Here is a 20,341-nt window from a genome sequence, read left to right on the forward strand (position 1 = left end):
TATTCATCCTGTAAGTGGTTACTTTGTAAGCATTTGAAGCGGTCTGCTGCAATATGTCCCCTCCATTAAGCTCTCAGTATCTGGTTTAACTGCTCTGGAGCTAAAGAAGTCTCTTGCCCTAAAGACTTCCCTAAACTCTAACCACATTTTCAGGCCTTGATGTGGAGGCATTTGGTCTGATAGTAGGAATCTTGTGTTTCCTGTTGCACAGAACACCAGCTTGATCAACACCAAGAAGAAGCTGGAGACGGACATTTCCCAGATCCAGAGTGAAATGGAGGATACCATCCAGGAAGCTCGCAATGCTGAGGAGAAGGCCAAGAAGGCCATCACTGATGTGAGTTGGACACTCCTGGCATTGCTGACGATGAATGTACTCTCCCTAAAATATCTCCAGTCCCAAAATGGCTTTGACCTTTTGCTCTGATCAGGCGGCCATGATGGCAGAGGAGCTGAAGAAGGAGCAGGACACCAGTGCCCACCTGGAGAGGATGAAGAAGAACCTGGACCAGACAGTGAAGGACCTGCAGCACCGTCTGGAAGAGGCCGAGCAGCTGGCACTGAAGGGAGGCAAGAAGCAGATCCAGAAGCTGGAGGCCAGGGTGTGTAGGGCTGGGGCTGTGCCTGAGTGAGCGTGTCTCTCCTTGGAGAGCCATTGTCAGGGCAGCTGCAGGGATGGGCTTGTCCTTGCAGGTGCGGGAGCTGGAAGGGGAGGTTGATGCTGAGCAGAAGCGCAGCGCTGAAGCCGTGAAGGGCGTGCGCAAGTACGAGCGCAGGGTGAAGGAACTCACCTACCAGGTAAGGCACGAGCTCTCCTGCTCTCCCAGGCCTTTCTCACAGCGAGTCACATTTTACCCACACCATCCCCAAGGGCAACTGTTAACCTCACATGATGCAGAACCAAGAATTGACTGTCTATTCTGTTTACCAACTGCTTTAGTCTGAGGAAGACAGGAAGAATGTGCTGAGGCTGCAGGATCTGGTGGACAAGCTGCAAATGAAAGTGAAATCCTACAAGAGACAAGCTGAGGAGGCTGTAAGTATTGCTTGGAGAAAGGGCAAAAGCCACATTCCATTGGGGCAGAAGACATCTTGAATAATCTGAATACCAGGAGAGGCATATGAAACTAACTCCCAAGACACAACTGTCTTGGCCACGCTGCTTTGCTGTCATTTCTCGAGGCCTTGGTGAGCTCTGGGCATCCTGCAGTCAGGGACATTCATTAAGGGAACATCTGCATTATGGGAAGGGGCATGTAGATTTGCAACCCCATAAGGCTGACTTGCTGCAGGAGTGAAACCCTTGCCCTGGGCTCCTCACCCTTGATTGCCTCTCCTCTCACAGGAGGAGCTGTCCAATGTGAACCTCTCCAAGTTCCGCAAGATCCAGCACGAGCTGGAGGAAGCTGAGGAGCGGGCTGACATTGCAGAGTCACAGGTCAACAAGCTCCGAGCCAAGAGCCGCGACATTCATGGCAAGAAGATAGAAGAGGAAGAGTGAGGATGTCATGAGACAGCAAAGTGACCTGAGGGCTGCACAAAATGTGTACCCTCTGTCACTTCCTTGTTTCTGCAATTTTTGTTTTAACCATTTTAATGTCTAGAGAATAAATCCTGTAGATTCCTTTGTGTGCATACCATGAGCAGTACTTTTCATTTCTTTCTGGTTTTATTGGTTAGACCTTGATTACCATTTTTGGTACTGTTTTGCAGTTTTTTCTTACAATCTCTGTGTACTTATGTCACAATGCAGCTTTTTTGTCATCTAGTTCCTGACTACTTATCCCTTCTTTTTTTCTTAGTGATTGAGGTGTGACTAGAAAAATAACATCACATGAAGAGAAGTCAAGGACAATAATTCCTGACTGTGACTCCTGCAAGTTCTTCCTACTGGTATACCCCAGACAATATCTTCTATTTTATTTACCCTTATGGCAGCTCAGCACTTTCCAGCTTGCTGTTGTCAGGTGTGAGATGCTCCTTTTCCTGGCCTCTGAGAGTGATTTATAGAGTGGTAATAACCCAAAGAATTTATGGGGTTTTTTTGTGAAGCTGACCAAAAGTAGTCTTTGGTCTCCACTATTTTTTGCCTTGATTTTAATTAGAAGACAATGAAGAGTAACACATTCCCTTGAATTAGAACTGGAGAAGGTTGATGACAGTTGTGTGAGAATTACCTTAGTTTCTATAAATTAGATCAGTGTCTACAAAAGATGAGTTTCTGAAACACTGCCCTGTCTTGGGGAATTTTTCTTTCCTGCTGAGAAAGACCAGATGTTTGATGAGGTGTTTTCCTTACTGGTGTTGTAGAAACTCAAAACCCACACGAGGAGCTTCTCTCACTAGCCTATGGGAGGAGAGGTCAGAGAAGACAGCAGGGAAGAGACAGCTTGCAGTAGTCCAGCAGTAAAAGGAAAACACTTCATTAGTAACTGTAATTTCATTAGTAGCTGTCCAGATGAATGATTTTTCCATTCAGTGTGCAAAAGAAGCAATAAAGAAGACAGGCAAGTAAATAGCAGATTCTGAGCCTGAGCAGAGATCTACATAAACTGACATTAAAGACTTGAGTGCAGGGGGAGAAAGTTACCATCTTCAGTGCCAGGCCCTGCCTCCTAGGGCAGAGTACACTGAATTCCCAGGGAGCACTGGACCAAGCATATGTAACACCTGCAGGGAAAGAACTGGTATGGGGAACTGAGAGGGTTTATGTCCTTCCAAAAGGAGCAGTCTGTCAAATTCCAGTCAGCCTTACGAATGAAAAAACAGACAAAACTTTGAGAGGATAGGTGAGCGTGTGGACAGAGAGATACAGATAATTGACTAGGATTTCCAAAACTTTTCAGCAAGGTTATGAAAGCCAGCAAAGGCTATTATAGAAGTGATGAAGCCATGGGATAAGGAAACCTCTTAGTCAAATAGAGACAGAATAAAAGAGCTATGTATACTGGGGCCTGTGTTGTCCAATCTACTGATAAAGCAGACAACATCAAGCTGGATGTTTCAATTGATAAACCAATGGGAAGGAATGTTATCCAGTTAAAGAGCTGTCATGAGACCTCATCTGTAGTGCTGTATTCAGCTCTGGGACCCCCAATAAAAAAAGGATAATGGACCAGGTGGAGCAGATGCGGAGGACATGCAAAGCTGAGCCACAAAAAAAAAGTTCCAAGTCCTGGAATGCCTCTGCTATGAAGAAAGGCTTACTTAGTTGTGCCTACTCAGCATGGAGATGAGAAGGCTCTGAGAAGACCATATTGCAAGTTTTCAATATATAAAGGCACCTCTTTAGAGGGGGAAAGACTTTTTACCTAAGCTGGTGGCCACAGGACAAGGGGAAAAGTTTTAAATTAAAAAAGGTAGATTCTGGTTGGATATAAATTGATATTTTTAAGAAGAGCCCAGTGAGACACAGGAACAGACAGGCCCCAGTATACAGGAATGTCCCATCAATGGAAGTGTGCAAGCTCAGGTTGAATGGGGCTTTCAGCAACCTGATCTCGTCAAAATTCCCACCCACAGCAGTGGTGTTGCACTAGATGAGTCTTTTAAGGTTTCTTCCAACCCAAAACATTCTCTGATTTGTCCACTAAGTTCTGTATGTCCGTGGAAGTCAGAGATTGTGCAGACACAGGACTTCTGATGCCCCCCTGCACTCACAGTTTTATACAGGTTGTTTCTGTTTCTGTTTTAGAGAGCTCCTCCTGTTCAGGGCAGAGGGTGTTTCCACCAGTTTCCCCCTGCCCTGAGCAGGGATCTCAGGGCTGAGCTCTGGTTTTGAACTCCAGAAAGTTGCATGCTTATCCTTGGAATAAGCTTTTCCTGCCAGTGCTTATTGTTGGATATGTTGGATCCCATTTACTGACCTTGCCCCTCTGCACTTCACTGATCTTTACCCACTGAGCTCTTTTAATAATCAAAATGCCAATGACCAGGAGAAGAGCATGCTCAGAACCAGCAGTTTAAAGCAGCTCAAGTGACAGTGCCCTTTTTACTAGAACCTGACCACTCATTCTCCAGAACTACTGGCAAATTCCCCCTTTCTCAGAGTATTGCCTACAGCAATGCTGCTCCAAATCAGGCAGCACTGTGTTGAGATCTCTTCTTGCTGGAGCTGTATGAATATGTAAGAGTGCAAGACATTTGTGATTTGGGAGTGCTGGACTGAGGATGTGTCAGAGTGGAGAAGATCCCAGACCAATGCTGTGTGTGTGACTGTGGTAGAGTTGTTGGGCAGAAGGGTTGAGGTTTTTTTGAGTTGTAGGTAGTGAAGGCCTGACTTGGTTGAGAGCATTGCTTGGTATACATTGACAATAAGCATATAAATATTAGCAACATGGGCCTGAGCTCTTTAAGGCATGTTAGAACTTCATGTTTGTGAGAGATGAAACAGGAAGTATCACTGTATATTTATTGACACTATGTCTACTGGAGTTTAAAAGTATTTCCTGGTCTAGGTTACTTTTGCTTCTTAGGCTCTCTTAACTTAGAAAATCTTAAATAAATTTAGAGAAGCAGAAAAAAATATATTAATAATTTTCCTATTAATAAATTTGCTTGTTATACATTTCTTCTGTATCAGCTCTGTAACAGAAGCATAAACTTTTTCACAACCTGAAATTATTTGCAAAAAAATAGCAAATTTTTTTCAAGTGTGAGATTTTATGAATCATATTTGTTTGAAACTATGAAGAATTTTCTGTTATATCACTTATGACTGACTATTGCAATAGTGAACATTCCTCTAGTATGCACATTTTGCATTTTTTGATTTCTGCAAAATACCAAGTGAGGATTTATTCACATACATACTCAATTGCTTTTATAGCTAAGGAGTCACATTTCACACTGAAGGCACAAACTACATGTCCAAACTTGAAACCATATCTGACCTTGCTGTCTGTTGGATTCTTCTCTATCTGATATTCCTGGCCCACTATACGCCTGGTTTTCCCCTTTTTATTATAATACATAATGAATCACTGGAAGAGTTTTAATACTAATTTGTCTTTTGTAGAGCTGCCTTTTCTAATGATGAAAAGGCAAGCTCTAAGTTCATAGGACCACATGTACAAGATACATTACATTATTTCCCTTTTACATCTGCAAAAGTACAGAAATGCCAAAGAAACCCATCTGGATCAAAGATTAAGTTACCTGTAAAGATCATAGAAGAACCAATAAATCATACATCCAAGTTCTTTAAGTGCCTTGACTAGTCCAGATTCCAATATTAATAGCCCTGTCAGACTATTTATAGGAAGTGTATCTACAGGGATGGTAAGATGCAAAACATTTCTAAATATATCAGGTCAAATGACAATTATGCCATTAGTTAAGTTTGCCAGACAATATTTTGCCAAAGATGGTTTGCCAAAATATATTTTGACAGAAGGAAAAGGAAACATCCAAAGCATCTGCATACCAGAGTCTATAAAAGTCTCTTTGGAGTGCTGTGCCCAGTCTTGGCAGAAAATTTCGAGGTAAGTGTTTGGCTCCTGTGAGCTGCTGGACAAAACATATACCTTTTTATTCCATTTAACTTCCTATAAGACTTGGATATCCACTTCTGTCATAGATGGACTCTATCAGCAGTAACTTTATTGTAGGTTTGAAGGCAGCATGTTTTCCTTCAACTTATATATTAGATCTGAATATCTGTGCAACACAAAATGAGATTTTATGTTTTCAAGTAGCAGTGACCACTGCCACCAAAATCAATAACAAAATTTAACAACTTTTAAGGAACAAGATGAAATCCAAGAGTTTATGATTTGTGGAAGGATTAACAAGCAATAGTAACATTTATATCTCTTATAAAGCAAGATGAATTATCCATAGCAAGTAACTTTTAGAAAGCCATCACTTGCTATCAGAAAAAGAACTATTTCAGAGTCTTTCAGTAGCATTAAAAAAAAAAAAAAAGGCCTACCGAGGCAAGAAGCGCCAGGAGGCCCCTCCACACATCTTCTCCATCTCTGACAACGCCTATCAGTTCATGCTGACTGGTGAGTGTCATGATTTTCTTTAAAATCACTTGGCTGTAAACACTCAAAGAAGAGAAAAAAAGTCTTCACTGCACAATAGTTCAGTTTAATGTTGCTGTGAATGTGGATGTTCTGTCATCACTGTAAATAGATTTTTTACTGAACATCATAATTTAGGTAAAGTTTATAGAAAACAGTGTTAAATTTTCATGTCCAGCGTGTTTGGGAGGATATGATTTAACACTGAATACATTGTCAAATTTTCCATTCAAGAAATTTGAATATACTTTAAAGTTCTACTTTTTCTCAGATGAAAGGATTGTTCTTTGAATGATTTGCTATGCAGAACTGAAAATAATTAGTCTGAATTTCTGTAAATAACACTGTGTGTAAAAGGAAAGTACTTTCAACATTGGAGCCAATATTTCCTATGGTAGCTTTACAAAAGTTCTGGAATCAGTCTCAGTCAGAAATTGCAGTGAAACCTGCTCGGAAAATTGATAACTTCCTTCCCCTGTCTCAGAATCAATTTCTTGTTTTTCATTCATTATTATAAAGGAAAGAAATACCAAAGAAAGGTAGTGACAATGTTTCTAGCACTGTCTAAATATCCAGAATTTTAGGATAGAGCAGATTGTTCAGAAATATAGATAACAGTATAACAACATGCATTTTAATTTGTAAAAAGAAATCTTCTTCCCTCTTTTGTCCCCAATTATTGTATTTAAATCTGTAGCTTTCAGAGCATTAAGAAAGTTAATTAGAAGAGAATACAATGAAAACAAACAATATTAAACTGATGTTTGATGAGTGTGTCTTATCAGGGTTGTATTCATGTAAGTTGTCATATATTTACCCTTGCTGACACATTCATAAGACATGCAGAAATTTTGTGAGTGCAAACCCAGACTCCTCGACTACAAGCTAGTTCCCTAATTGTTTAGTCTCTTCAGACTTCCTGGAGATTTTTCAGTTTTTATAGTGCAAATATTTGGTCAATGGAGTTGCAATGGGAGCATAGGTTAGAAAAGCAACCAGACAAAATTGTGGAAAGCAAACTCAGCTCAAGATATAGCAGAGAGAAATATTGACTCCAGGTATGTAAGTACCAAAATTAGAATATTCTAGATCATGACAGACTGCTTTTGTAAAGGTTACTACGTATTTACAATGTTGCTCTGATTTTCCTTAGGCAATAATCAGTTGGCCAACAACATTAGAAACCATTTAGGAGGCTTATTGATTGATCAGGAATAGTTGTTCCTATTTAATAAATATTATGAGAAGCACATGCTCCAGTTCAAATCAGCTTACTGATAGAGAATTTAATCAGTAACTCTACAAAATTGATCATTAGTTGGAATAATCTTTACAAACAAAATTAATAGTATGACATGAAGGGAATAGTCAGAAAAAGAAGTACAACTGTGCTTTACCTGGCATCACCTCAACTTCAAGACATCAGCTTCCCAGATGGATCTAGGAACATTAAATATTGAAAAGCAAGTAGGGGTGAAGGTAGAAAGGTTTATTAATGGAAATAGATGCCTACTGCTAGTGCACCTTCTAAAAGTCACAGGAACAATTAAACCAATTATATTTATGACACATAATAATAATCATAATCTCTTCTTGTCTGCCTTGTTCACAGATCGGGAGAACCAGTCCATCCTGATCACGTACGTACACCCCCTGCGCGGGTCCCTGCGGGGCTGCCCGGTGCCAGGGCACCTCCTGCCTGACCACGCACCCTCTGCTTCTCTCTTGCCTTTGGCAGCGGAGAATCCGGGGCCGGGAAGACTGTGAACACCAAGCGTGTCATCCAGTACTTTGCAACAATTGCAGCCAGCGGGGACAAGAAGAAGGAGGAGCAGACCTCAGGGAAAATGCAGGTGAGTCAGGAAGGACAGACTGAATGCTTGGCCTGTCATAGCCCTGTCAACCAAACACAGTGACTGAACAATGATGTCCCTGCAGGGAACGCTTGAGGATCAAATCATCAGCGCCAATCCCCTGCTGGAGGCCTTTGGAAACGCCAAGACCGTCAGGAACGACAACTCCTCACGCTTTGTGAGTTCTTGCTTTGCATAAAATAGCTCAAGGCGGAAAGGAGCTACCACATCTTTTATCAGATCATGTCCAACAAGAAGCCAGAGCTAATTGGTAGGAAAGAGCATTATGGCTTTTTTGATCACTGAGGAACAGTTCCCTCTCTCACCTGATTGGCAAAAGTAAACCTATGCCTTGCCTCTTCCTCTTTGCAGACATGCTCCTCATTACCACCAACCCCTATGATTTCCACTATGTGAGTCAAGGGGAGGTCACTGTCCCCAGCATTGATGACCAGGAGGAGTTGATGGCTACAGATGTAAGTAACACAGCAACAAAGTACCTACAGAGCATGACTTGAGGGTGCCATCTCTGACCAACTAAGGACACATTTTTGAATTAATTATTTTGACTGCAGAGTGCCATTGATATCCTGGGTTTCAGTGCTGATGAGAAAACAGCCATCTACAAGCTGACAGGGGCTGTCATGCACTATGGGAATCTGAAGTTCAAGCAGAAGCAACGAGAGGAGCAGGCAGAGCCTGATGGCACTGAAGGTATTATCAAATTCAGGGGCTGATTTGTGTCCTTCTCTGCCTCCACAGGCACACTGCAGTTACCTGAGTCTCCACATAAAACACTGAGAATTCCTTATTTGCCCTTGGTCCCTCTAACTGCAGAGGTGCTTTCCTAATCATGGGAAGTTCCATTATTCTGTCCAATGGTGGATCCCTGAAATCATGCTGCCTGAAAGCAGAAACTTCAATTTCAACACAGAATATTTCTCTCTCGCCCTTGAAAACCTCCAAGCACAAAGACACCCTTAGGGGCAATTTGGTTTTGATGAAATAATTTCTGGAAGTTGTGTTACCCAGAAATCCCCTTCCCAAAGAAAGAGAATATGCCTTGCCTTATGTCTTGCTAGAGGCTTTTGTTATTCTTCTGGGAAATTCCAGGTTCAAGCTCTTCTTATCCAAGCCATACTTGTTATTTCTTGCTGTCAAAGACCACCATCAGTAGCATCCAGAATTTGCATTCCTTCACAAGCCTTCTATATGGAATGAGATAAATCCTCTTCCATTCCTAGAACATGAACAGCAAAGTTGTTCACAACACCTGAATTCCAGACACTGAATGTAAGCAAATGCTTTTTTCATTCTCTCTCCTCCCCACCTCTAGTGGCTGACAAGGCTGCCTACCTAACGGGCCTAAACTCAGCTGAATTTCTCAAGGCCTTGTGTTACCCCCGAGTCAAGGTTGGGAATGAATATGTGACCAAAGGTCAAAACGTGACACAGGTAACATCTGACAGTCGAGAATGCACAGCTTGAAGGAGTATGTGCACAATTTTCCTTGCCCTTCAGAGGTAATTCCAATCCTGCCTCCTCTGCTCTAGGTGAACAATTCAGTGGGTGCCCTGGCAAAGGCAATGTTTGAGAAGATGTTCCTGTGGATGGTTATTCGTATCAACCAACAGCTGGACACCAAGCAGCCCAGGCAGTACTTCATTGGTGTGCTGGACATTGCTGGCTTTGAGATCTTTGATGTAAGGAGCAAGGGTTTGACACCAAAGTCAAGCAATGGGCAAGGAGGGGTCAGGAGGACTCAGAGGCACATAGAGGACTAAGGTTCACACAGCTATGGGCCAAAGGGGTGGATGCTCTTGTGAAGGCAGTGGTCTGGGCAAGTTCACAGCGTTTCCTGTTCTGTGAATGCTGTGATGATGCAGGAACTTCTGTGTCAGAACACAAAACTACCAGATTATAGTTCTGAGGCCAGGGAAATTCTTGGGTGGGACACTGAGGAGGTTTCTGCTGTCCATCAGCTCAGAGAACTGACACCATGAAGCTACTGAGCTTACCAAAGACTTGTATCTGAGTAGCACAGTGAAAAAGAATTGTCACTTTTGGCTTGATTTGCAAACTAATAATGGAAATGTCCTTCAAGGACTGTGAGTCTTAGAGTAGAAACACATGCTGGTATAGTAGGGTTTGGACTGGTGTTTCAAGTTCAAACAATCTTAGGAGAACGGCAGCAAAGGCCTGTGTGTTTTGGCACACCTTGAGAACCTGTGCACCTTTCCTTACTTTGGGCAGTTCAACAGCTTTGAGCAGCTGTGCATCAACTTCACCAATGAGAAACTGCAACAGTTCTTCAACCACCACATGTTCGTGCTGGAGCAGGAGGAGTACAAGAAGGAGGGGATTGAATGGGAGTTCATTGACTTTGGCATGGACCTGGCTGCCTGCATTGAACTCATTGAGAAGGTACCTTTCCCTTGCATGTATATGATGGTTGTTAGAATACTCTGATGTTCCTGAGGCACAGTCAGCTCAGAAAGAACTCACAGCCAGACATGTAGCATTGGTTAAGGAAAGTACTTTGTACTGAAATTTAGTTTAGCCTGGGAAAGAAATACGGAAATGCACGTCTGTCATCAATTTGCCTCATCCAGTCTTCAAGCATGGAAAATTAGCCTGGACTTCCACCAAAAGACTTCTAAAACCAAACTGAATTCAGTCTGCTTTTCTTCCTTCTCCAAAGGCTCAAATCCAAAGTCTACAGGCAAATTTGATAAATAAATATCATATCACTTCACCTCCCTAAACTACAGAGCCCCTTGTAGGTGTTTTCCCCATATTTTTCTCTTTATCATGGCTTCAGTTCTACAACCAATTTTCATGTAAACTGGTCAGACATTCCTACCAGTTCCATGAAGGCAGAGTGCAGAGAGGCAAGGGGTGGAAGAAATAAACTCTTTGACTCAGAACGACTCCTGGTAAACCTAAGCTTTCATCCAGATATACTGCCAACAGCACAACCAGACTTTTATATTCATAGCATAGGTTTCTCGTCATTGTCATAGAGTCACAGAATGGTTTGGGGACCATAAAGAACATTTTGTTCCAATCCCCTACCATGGGAGGGGATTCCTGCCACTAGATGAAGCAGTTGAACATCCCATCCAAAGTGATATTGAACATTTCCATTATAACCTTCCCTTGTCACTTGTGCTTTCTCCCAGCCCATGGGCATCTTCTCCATCCTGGAAGAGGAGTGCATGTTCCCCAAGGCAACTGACACCTCTTTCAAGAACAAGCTCTATGACCAGCACCTGGGCAAGTCCAACAACTTCCAGAAGCCCAAGCCTGCCAAAGGCAAGGCTGAGGCCCACTTCTCCCTGGTGCACTATGCTGGCACAGTGGACTACAACATCACTGGGTGGCTGGAGAAGAACAAGGACCCTCTGAATGAAACTGTCATTGGGCTGTACCAGAAGTCATCTGTGAAGACCCTGGCTTTACTCTTTGCCAACTACGGTGGAGCAGATGCAGGTCAGTTTTATGGAAATTGTATTTTTAATGTTGGACAAAGTTTTCTTAGAATTAAAGCTGCAAACACTAGAAATATAAAGAGGATTTGTGTTCTGTAGTATCCAATATATCGTGTCCATATTATTACAATTTTTTTCTTTTCTGTGAATTGCAGATGCTGGTGGTGGTGGCAAGAAGGGAGGCAAGAAGAAGGGTTCTTCTTTCCAGACTGTCTCAGCTCTCTTCAGGGTAATTAGAGTATTTATTATCTCCTTAAAGATGGAAAGCATTTTTATTCTGAATCTGGAAGGTCTCTTTCCATTTTGGATGTAACTCTTGTCGTCCTTTAAAACCCTTCTCTTTCCATCCTTGTAACTTACACAATATTCCTTTTATAATGCCGTCTTTGAATATTCCACAAAAATATCTAAAGGGTTACGTTCACCTACTTAGATGGGAGTGAGTAACTTACCAGCTAAATTTCTTAAAATCCTCTCCAAGGCATTCAGCTATATTTCCTATACTATTTTTGTCTCTTGCGAGATTTTCAGTACTGTCTCATAATAGAATTTGACAAAAGAAATTACTCCAAGATTACAGGATTTTAAGACAATGACTGGATTTCAATGTGAAAAAAAGTGAGGGCTAAATTATATCAAATTAATGATTTGCGAGGTCAGTTTTCATCTGTCTTCAAAGTTTGAGACTCAATTACTATTAAAAGTGTCATTTTATATGGCCTCTTAAAATACTATCCCCTCCTATTTAGAAACAATTTACTTAGCTGACAAATCAGATGCTAGTCATGCTTGATCAGGAGTGTGACATTTATTTACGAACCCCAACTCTATACCACAAGAATTACCAGCTCAAGGGAAAGTGGTGAGATAATAGCCCTGTATTCGGATGAGGAGGTCAAGAAAAAGTAATGCCAAACATTATTCTATAAAAGAACTTCAAAACCAAAATCTGGGAGCCTTTGGCTTCCAATTTTCCTTTTGGGAGTTTTGCAGATTGTTTTAGAGAAGACAGGTCTGCATCCTGAAACACCAGTTTGTTACATCCACTTTAAGATTCCACTGCTCATATTTAATAATGTAAACTTCATTTCATGATCTCACAGGAGAATTTAAACAAGCTGATGGCTAACTTGAGAAGCACTCACCCCCATTTTGTACGCTGCATCATCCCAAATGAAACTAAAACACCTGGTAAGGCAAGCCAAGGGGAGGAGAGCTTGAGCAGAAGAAACTCTTCTCCTGAGTGTCAAACAGCAGGGTAGTCACTAATGGTGGTGTTTGTCAGGTGCCATGGAGCACGAGCTGGTGCTGCACCAGCTGCGCTGTAACGGCGTGCTGGAAGGGATCAGGATCTGCAGGAAAGGCTTCCCCAGCAGAGTCCTCTATGCTGACTTCAAACAGAGGTAAGTGTTCTGAACCTTCCTGCCAATTCAGACCAAGCTGAACAGCCTGATTATTATAATATACTCTGAACTTTTTATTTGAAAGCAGTATTGATCATTATTATAGATGTTTCACCATCGGTTTATCATGATGCGGCAGTGCTGAGATCAGGATTGTTTTGCACTTGGAATTACTATTAAAAATATTCCCCATATCCTCTCCTGAGAGCGTGAACTGTCTCTAGGCATGAGATGGGTTCAGTGGTACAGTCTCAAAAGTTCTGGTGGTGGTTTCAACAAATGATTTCTTAATGTTTTGTTTCCTTGTACAGATATAGAGTACTTAATGCCAGTGCTATCCCAGAGGGACAGTTCATGGACAACAAGAAGGCTTCAGAGAAGCTCCTTGGGTCCATTGATGTAGACCATACCCAGTACAAATTTGGTCACACCAAGGTAAAAACAAGACCTGTGTTAAAAGTTTGTCCAGTGCAGTGAGAGTGGGCTCTGTCAGGGAATCAGGCACAGCACAAGAACATAACAGAACTGCCAGACTAGGGGCTGCTATAAGCAAATGCCCAGTCTCACAGTACTCAATCAAGGGAAGTGAGGATGACCCAGGAATTAGACTCAACTCCAGTCAACTCAACTCAGTCCACACTATCAATCAAGTTTGTTACAATAAGAATGGTCTAAGTTGAAGCCATAAAACTTTGTTTTTCAACATTTCTCAGGGTCAGATATAGGTAGGCTAAAAAGGCAAGGCCCTAGTCATTAATTAGTGGACATAGACAATCTCACACAGTGAGATTGGTCTAACATCAAGCCAGGAATTAATAAGTCATGGTAGAGCTCACCAGTGTCCATGACCAGGCAGAGGAGTGGCTGAGGCTGTGGCTGAACTGGAAACCAGTACTCATGACACATAGTTCAGGACACAAGGACTGAATGCTTAGGCTGAGATTATAGGAAGTCCTAAGCACATGGAGAGAGGATCTGGGAGGGGGCCCAAGGCGTTACTGATCATTGCCGTTAAAGTCCTTCAGCAATCTGAATGACTCTGTGCTCTATTCTATCCTACATCACAATGACATGGTGCAACATTTCCTTTCTCAAGGTGTTCTTCAAAGCTGGATTGCTGGGACTCCTGGAGGAGATGAGAGACGACAAGTTGGCAGAAATCATCACTCGCACTCAAGCCAGGTGCAGGGGCTTCCTGATGAGAGTGGAGTATAAGAAAATGGTGGAGAGGAGGTAGATATTTGTCATAATTATTTGATTTTCATGGAACTTTATTGATGAAGTTTAAATTATCCATATCCATACATATCCATACAATATCCATACAATAACTGTGTGAATTTCATTTCAGAGAGTCCATCTTCTGCATCCAGTACAATGTTCGTTCATTCATGAATGTCAAACACTGGCCATGGATGAAGCTGTTCTTCAAGATCAAGCCCTTGCTGAAGAGTGCAGAGTCTGAGAAGGAGATGGCCAACATGAAGGAAGAGTTTGAGAAAACCAAGGAAGAGCTTGCAAAGTCTGAGGCAAAGCGGAAGGAGCTGGAAGAGAAAATGGTGGCCTTGGTGCAGGAGAAAAATGACCTGCAGCTCCAAGTGCAGGCTGTGAGTATCACTTACATTTTCACCTGGAAAAAGAATTATATACTGTCAGAATGCTTCTTGTCCTGCAAAGAGACTCACAGAAAGACCTACTTTTCCTACATACAGCTACAAGAAAGACTTGATTATTTTCAAAAACATGGATACTTCCCATTCAAACTCAAATAGGACAAGGGAGTTTCTTAACACCCAATGAATGATCAGCTAGTTACCAGAGAAGATCCTAGATGTGGCCCAGAAAGAAGCCACAGAGGTAGCTGATAGGCCAGAACTCTATTGGTCATGCAGTTTGTAAAAAACTGATACATTTCTTTCTCCAAAAAAGTGTTTTCAGAAATTAAAAAGCCTGTAAATTACAACTATTTAAAGGTTTTGTCGAGACAACTAAAGAAAAATAAAGTAACTACAATTTCCATGAGAAGAAAGCCATATTCCAAGCTGATGCTTATGCTGAAATTAGAAATTGAATTACAATGTTCAGTTCTGCAATAGTGCTTGTGTTATAAGGCATTTTAATAGATAACTGCCCTGGGAGACAAATTTAGGAGACACAAAAACATTGGAATAAATATTGATTACAAATACCAAAGTTTATCAGTAGACACCACTCAAGATCCTTCCGTTCCTGGAGTTTCAGGTTCAGCTGCTATTTTAAACCTGCCTACTCTGTGATTAAAAAAGGCAGAGCAGAAGAAGTTTAAAACATTACAACCCACAAATTTCTGTCTCCCCACCAGGAAGCAGATAGCTTGGCTGATGCTGAGGAAAGGTGTGACCAGCTCATCAAAAACAAAATCCAGCTGGAAGCCAAAATTAAGGAGCTGACTGAAAGGGCTGAGGATGAAGAAGAAATTAATGCTGAACTGACAGCCAAAAAGAGGAAATTGGAGGATGAATGTTCAGAGCTGAAGAAAGATATTGATGACCTTGAGCTAACACTGGCCAAGGTGGAGAAGGAAAAACATGCCACTGAAAACAAGGTATGAGGTAGAACCTGCCACTCACATTCTGAAAAAGACCCCTGTGCTATTACAGGACTTCTATATCTACTTCCTTTATTTATATTTGCTCCTTTCTTCTCACAGGTTAAAAACCTGACTGAGGAGATGGCAGCCCTGGACGAGACCATTGCCAAGCTGACAAAAGAGAAGAAAGCCCTCCAAGAGGCACATCAGCAGACCCTGGATGACCTGCAGGTAGAGGAAGACAAAGTCAATACTCTGACCAAAGCCAAGACCAAGCTGGAACAGCAAGTGGATGATGTAAGCACACAGACATAGAGCAGGAACAGGACAGGTATGGAGCCTGACCTGGCTGGCAGAGTCCTGATGGTCTTGTTGTGTTCAGCTGGAAGGGTCCCTGGAGCAAGAGAAGAAACTGCGCATGGACCTGGAGAGAGCAAAGAGGAAACTGGAAGGAGACCTGAAGATGACCCAGGACAACATCATGGATTTGGAGAATGATAAGCAGCAGCTGGATGAGAAACTGAAGAAGTAAGTGTGGCTCTGGGGCACCTGAGTGCTGGGCTGCAGCATTTGTCTCTTTTCTTTGAGCTCTAACATGTTCATTTGGTCCAAAGGAAAGACTTTGAAATCAGCCAGATCCAGAGCAACATTGAGGATGAACAGGCCCTGGGTGTGCAACTTCAGAAGAAGATCAAGGAGCTGCAGGCAAGTGTCTGTTCCTTCCCCTGCCTTGCTCAGGCTCAGCTCAGGCAGGAGGAGGGCACGGCTGTCAAGGGTCCCTGCTGTTCTGCAGGCCCGCATTGAGGAGCTGGAGGAGGAAATTGAGGCAGAGCGAACCTCTCGCGCTAAAGCAGAGAAGCATCGCGCTGACCTGTCCAGGGAGCTGGAGGAGATCAGCGAGCGCCTGGAGGAAGCAGGAGGAGCCACAGCAGCTCAGATTGATATGAACAAGAAGCGTGAGGCAGAGTTCCAGAAGATGCGCCGTGACCTGGAAGAGGCCACGCTGCAGCACGAAGCCACGGCTGCCGCCCTGCGCAAGAAGCACGCGGACAGCACAGCTGAGCTGGGCGAGCAGATCGACAACCTGCAACGCGTGAAGCAGAAGCTGGAGAAGGAGAAAAGTGAGCTGAAGATGGAGATTGATGACTTGGCCAGCAACATGGAGTCTGTCTCCAAAGCCAAGGTATGAATTTGCAGGAGAAAATGCTCGCAGGGAAAATGCCACAGGACACAGTGTGGCACAAAAGCTGACTCTTTCACACGCATTCCCAGAAACAAAACCCCCACTGTGAAAATAAGGCAGAGTGCAGACCATCAATCCCTTTTCCCTTCCCATGTTTCACCTCCAGGCCAACCTGGAGAAGATGTGCCGCACACTGGAAGATCAGCTGAGTGAGATTAAAACAAAGGAAGAGCAGAATCAGCGCATGATCAATGACCTCAATACGCAAAGAGCTCGTCTGCAGACAGAGTCAGGTGAGACATCCTCTTCCCAAATTTCAATGGCAGGACCTGCATGCTCTGAGCAAGCCAGAGAGTACAAGGTGGCAGCTAGAATAAGCTCTCCAGGCTATTCCTGGTTATGTGGCTTTACAGGCAGAAGGTGTCATAGGGGTAACAGTCTGCTTCCTTTTTTCCCCTTTCCTTATCCAGGTGAATTTTCCCGCCAGGTGGAGGAGAAAGATGCTCTGATTTCTCAGCTGTCTAGGGGCAAGCAAGGATTTACCCAACAGATTGAGGAACTCAAGAGGCATCTGGAGGAGGAAATCAAGGTCTGGAAGTACCCTACTGTCCACAGCCTACATCAGCCCCAAAAGCATCTGCAGAATCCTGTCTGACACTAGACTGCCTCAAAGTTTCTTCCCTAAACACACATAGGACTGGAGGGAAGAGCACTAATGAACAACCTCTCACTCTTCCACTAGAGAGGAAAGGAAGAAGATATTTTAGGTGCTGGAGGAAGCAATCCACAAGGTTTCCATGAAATTCTGATGATGTTCTCTGAGACACGTTTCAGCACACATGACAGAACATATACACAAACAGCAGATTACTGTCCCAAGAGTCAGTAATGCATCCTTATGCTCCTGAAGCCTCCAGCACAAGCATCCTTGGCCAGAGCATGGCTCCATGATGGCCTCAGCCCTAGTCACATCCTGTTTCTCTTCAGATCCTGGCAGAATGGAAGCAGAAGTATGAGGAAACGCAGGCTGAGCTGGAGGCCTCGCAGAAGGAGTCGCGCTCTCTCAGCACGGAGCTGTTCAAGATGAAGAATGCCTATGAGGAGTCCTTGGACCACCTGGAAACAATGAAGCGGGAGAACAAGAACTTGCAGCGTAAGTCCTTGGCCCTCTGCTCCTTCCTGGCCTTTCTCACTATCAGCCTTTGCCACCATTGTTCATGGGTGTGTGCCTGCAGGTCTGCAGAGATGCCTGTCACCTTGGTGGGACAGGAGGAGAAATCTGAACTGCAAGCCTCCCTGGAGGAAGCTGAGGTAAAGCCTTCTGTTGTTAACTGATTATTTACAACGAGTCTGGCAACTTCAGATAACATTTAAATAATTCTATGCACGGGGAATTAAGTGGAGGCATAGGAAGCAGATTTTCTTCACACCAGTAAAAACTTTGAATCCATGGGTATGCTTTTTTCTTTCCTTTCCTGCAATAACAGACCTCTGATTATACATTATTCTTTGAGATAACAATTAATATAATGTTGTTGACATTGCTATTTTTTATAATTAACTGGATTTTATACTTTTTTCAGGCCTCCCTGGAACATGAGGAGGGGAAGATCCTGCGCCTGCAGCTTGAGCTCAACCAAGTGAAAGCTGAGATTGACAGGAAGATAGCAGAGAAAGATGAGGAGATTGATCAGATGAAGAGAAACCACCTGCGAGTTGTGGACTCCATGCAGAGCACCCTGGATGCTGAGATCAGGAGCAGGAATGAAGCCCTGAGGCTGAAGAAGAAGATGGAGGGAGACCTGAATGAAATGGAGATCCAGCTGAGCCATGCCAACCGCCAGGCTGCAGAGGCACAGAAGAATCTGAGGAATACCCAGGCTGTGCTCAAGGTCCGTTCAGCAGAGCTACAGAAAGAGAAATGAGATCCCTGACAATTCTGCTACTCAAGCATCCACTGAGGCCTGGTAATTTCCCTTGTCTCTCTTTGCAGGACACCCAGCTGCACTTGGATGATGCTCTGAGGACACAGGATGACCTGAAGGAGCAGGTGGCCATGGTGGAGCGCAGAGCAAACCTGCTGCAGGCTGAAGTTGAGGAGCTCCGGGCAGCCCTGGAGCAGACGGAGCGGTCGAGGAAATTGGCTGAGCAGGAGCTTCTGGATGCCACTGAACGTGCACAGCTCCTCCACACCCAGGTCAGGCGCTCTTGGAAATTATTGACGTTCACAAGTGAGAACAGAGATTTAAATTGTTATTTGTCTTGTAAGTGATTACTGTGTAAACATTTGAAGAGCTGTGCTGCAATATATCCCCTCCATCCAGCTCTCAATATCTGGTTTAACTGCTCTGGTGCTAAAGAAGTCTCTTGCACTACAGACTTCCCTAAACTCCAGCTGCATTTTCAGGCCTTGATGTTGAAGCGTTTGGTCTGACAGTAGGAATCCTGTGTTTCCTGTTGCACAGAACACCAGCTTGATCACATTCACGGCAAGAAGATAGAAGAGGAAGAGTGAAGATGTTCTGAGACAGCAAAGTGACCTGAGGGCTGCACAAAATGTGAACCCTCTGTCACTGTCTTCTAGATTTGATATTTTCAAGTATCTCAATACATAGAGAATAAAGAGTAGATTCATTTGCATTCACATCATGAGTAGTTATAATTTGTTTTTTACGGGTGAGGTCTGGATCACCATTAGTCTTTGGACACAGTTTTGCCTTAGAAAACCTTTGTGTAGCTTTGAGGTGGAACAGCTCTTTATCACCTAATTTCCAAATGGTTATCCCTTCAATAACACTTTAGCGAATGAACAAAGTCAGCTTCTTAGTCACATAAGTAATCCGGAAAGAAACAGAGTGAAAGAGAAAAGTGCTGTTGCCTGTGTTTGTCAAGCAGCTGTTGAGTAAGTCAGAGTATATGAACAGGAAGAACATATTTTCAATGAAATTATATTAGTTATTTCAGGCACTAAGGAAGGATAAGGAATTATACATTAGAAATTTACATTAGAAGGCTTCCATGACACTCAGCAAACAGTGCTATTAAATAATACGCCATATTTGATATACTGTTAAATCACAAAATTGTACAGATACGGAAACAAAATGCAGTGCTATTTGTGAAGATATGGACTCTGGGCTGAGAATCCCCTTTCAAGAGGGAGGTGTGCCACATGTTCTGCATAATTGTGTGAAAATATCAGCTCATTTCTCTGCAGTGGTAGCAGAAGAGAAAAAAAGAAGAAACAAGGCCAAGGAGACTAATTGCACCCAGGGACTTAGGAAGATAAGTTTTCTAAGATAACCTTGTATAAAAGGAAAAGGGCAAATTGCAGTTCTGTAAGTGCATTTACTGGAAATGTGTATCAAATGCCTTCCCTGTCTCAGGACACAGCCATACAGGCTTGAACCCTACATGTGGGCCTGAAATCTTGGGATATATACATGGAGGTATATGAAATGGTACCAGTAGGTCCCATCAGAGAAATCAGCTTCAGGATAGAGGCCAAGTGTTGGGGACTGGGCAGGAAGGTGAGCACCCCACCAGCTTTGTGGAAGTCGAGATGAGGGGTAAGCCCTGGCAGGGATTGCAAGGAAACTGCCTGTCTGCTCCCCCACAGGAAGAGAAAGCCTGAACAGACCATGGGTGCAATGAGGCAGCTGCCCACTGTCCCACACTTACCTCTGTCCATTGGTCATGTGAAGACAGCACAGACACCTGTGGTGATGCCCCAGGGTGGGTGCTGGTGTAGGGCACAAAGACATCAGTTGGGCTGTGGCTGTGCCTTTTGCCTCACCATTTAGGCTGTTGATATGG

At 43.2% G+C, this 20,341-nt stretch overlaps 2 protein-coding genes across 2 annotated transcripts; both read left to right on the forward strand.

Moving 5' to 3' along the window:
* Nucleotides 1–160: 160 nt before the first annotated feature.
* On the forward strand, nucleotides 161–1,640 carry LOC120504460 (myosin-8-like; the record flags this gene model as incomplete). Its single annotated transcript, XM_039713970.1, has 5 exons — nucleotides 161–337; nucleotides 432–602; nucleotides 694–798; nucleotides 941–1,036; nucleotides 1,346–1,640. Coding segments are annotated over 5 exons (705 nt in total), but the record flags the coding sequence as incomplete, so codon positions are not given.
* Nucleotides 1,641–5,578: 3,938 nt separating this feature from the next.
* Nucleotides 5,579–19,026, forward strand: LOC120504455 (myosin heavy chain, skeletal muscle, adult-like). Its single transcript, XM_039713966.1, is given in 29 exon segments — nucleotides 5,579–5,605; nucleotides 5,927–6,008; nucleotides 7,639–7,666; nucleotides 7,765–7,879; nucleotides 7,965–8,055; nucleotides 8,058–8,150; nucleotides 8,252–8,355; nucleotides 8,455–8,593; nucleotides 9,216–9,334; nucleotides 9,433–9,582; nucleotides 10,133–10,303; nucleotides 11,062–11,371; nucleotides 11,526–11,599; nucleotides 12,474–12,593; nucleotides 12,595–12,773; nucleotides 13,085–13,208; nucleotides 13,870–14,006; nucleotides 14,125–14,380; nucleotides 15,115–15,357; nucleotides 15,463–15,639; nucleotides 15,725–15,870; nucleotides 15,957–16,047; nucleotides 16,136–16,525; nucleotides 16,692–16,818; nucleotides 16,996–17,114; nucleotides 17,492–17,836; nucleotides 18,109–18,417; nucleotides 18,519–18,722; nucleotides 18,991–19,026. Coding segments are annotated over 29 exon segments (4,506 nt in total).
* Nucleotides 19,027–20,341: the final 1,315 nt, after the last annotated feature.

This window comes from Passer montanus, unplaced genomic scaffold (genome assembly GCF_014805655.1).
Source record: "Passer montanus isolate IOZ18808 unplaced genomic scaffold, ASM1480565v1 scaffold290, whole genome shotgun sequence".
NCBI classification, from domain to species: domain Eukaryota; kingdom Metazoa; phylum Chordata; class Aves; order Passeriformes; family Passeridae; genus Passer; species Passer montanus.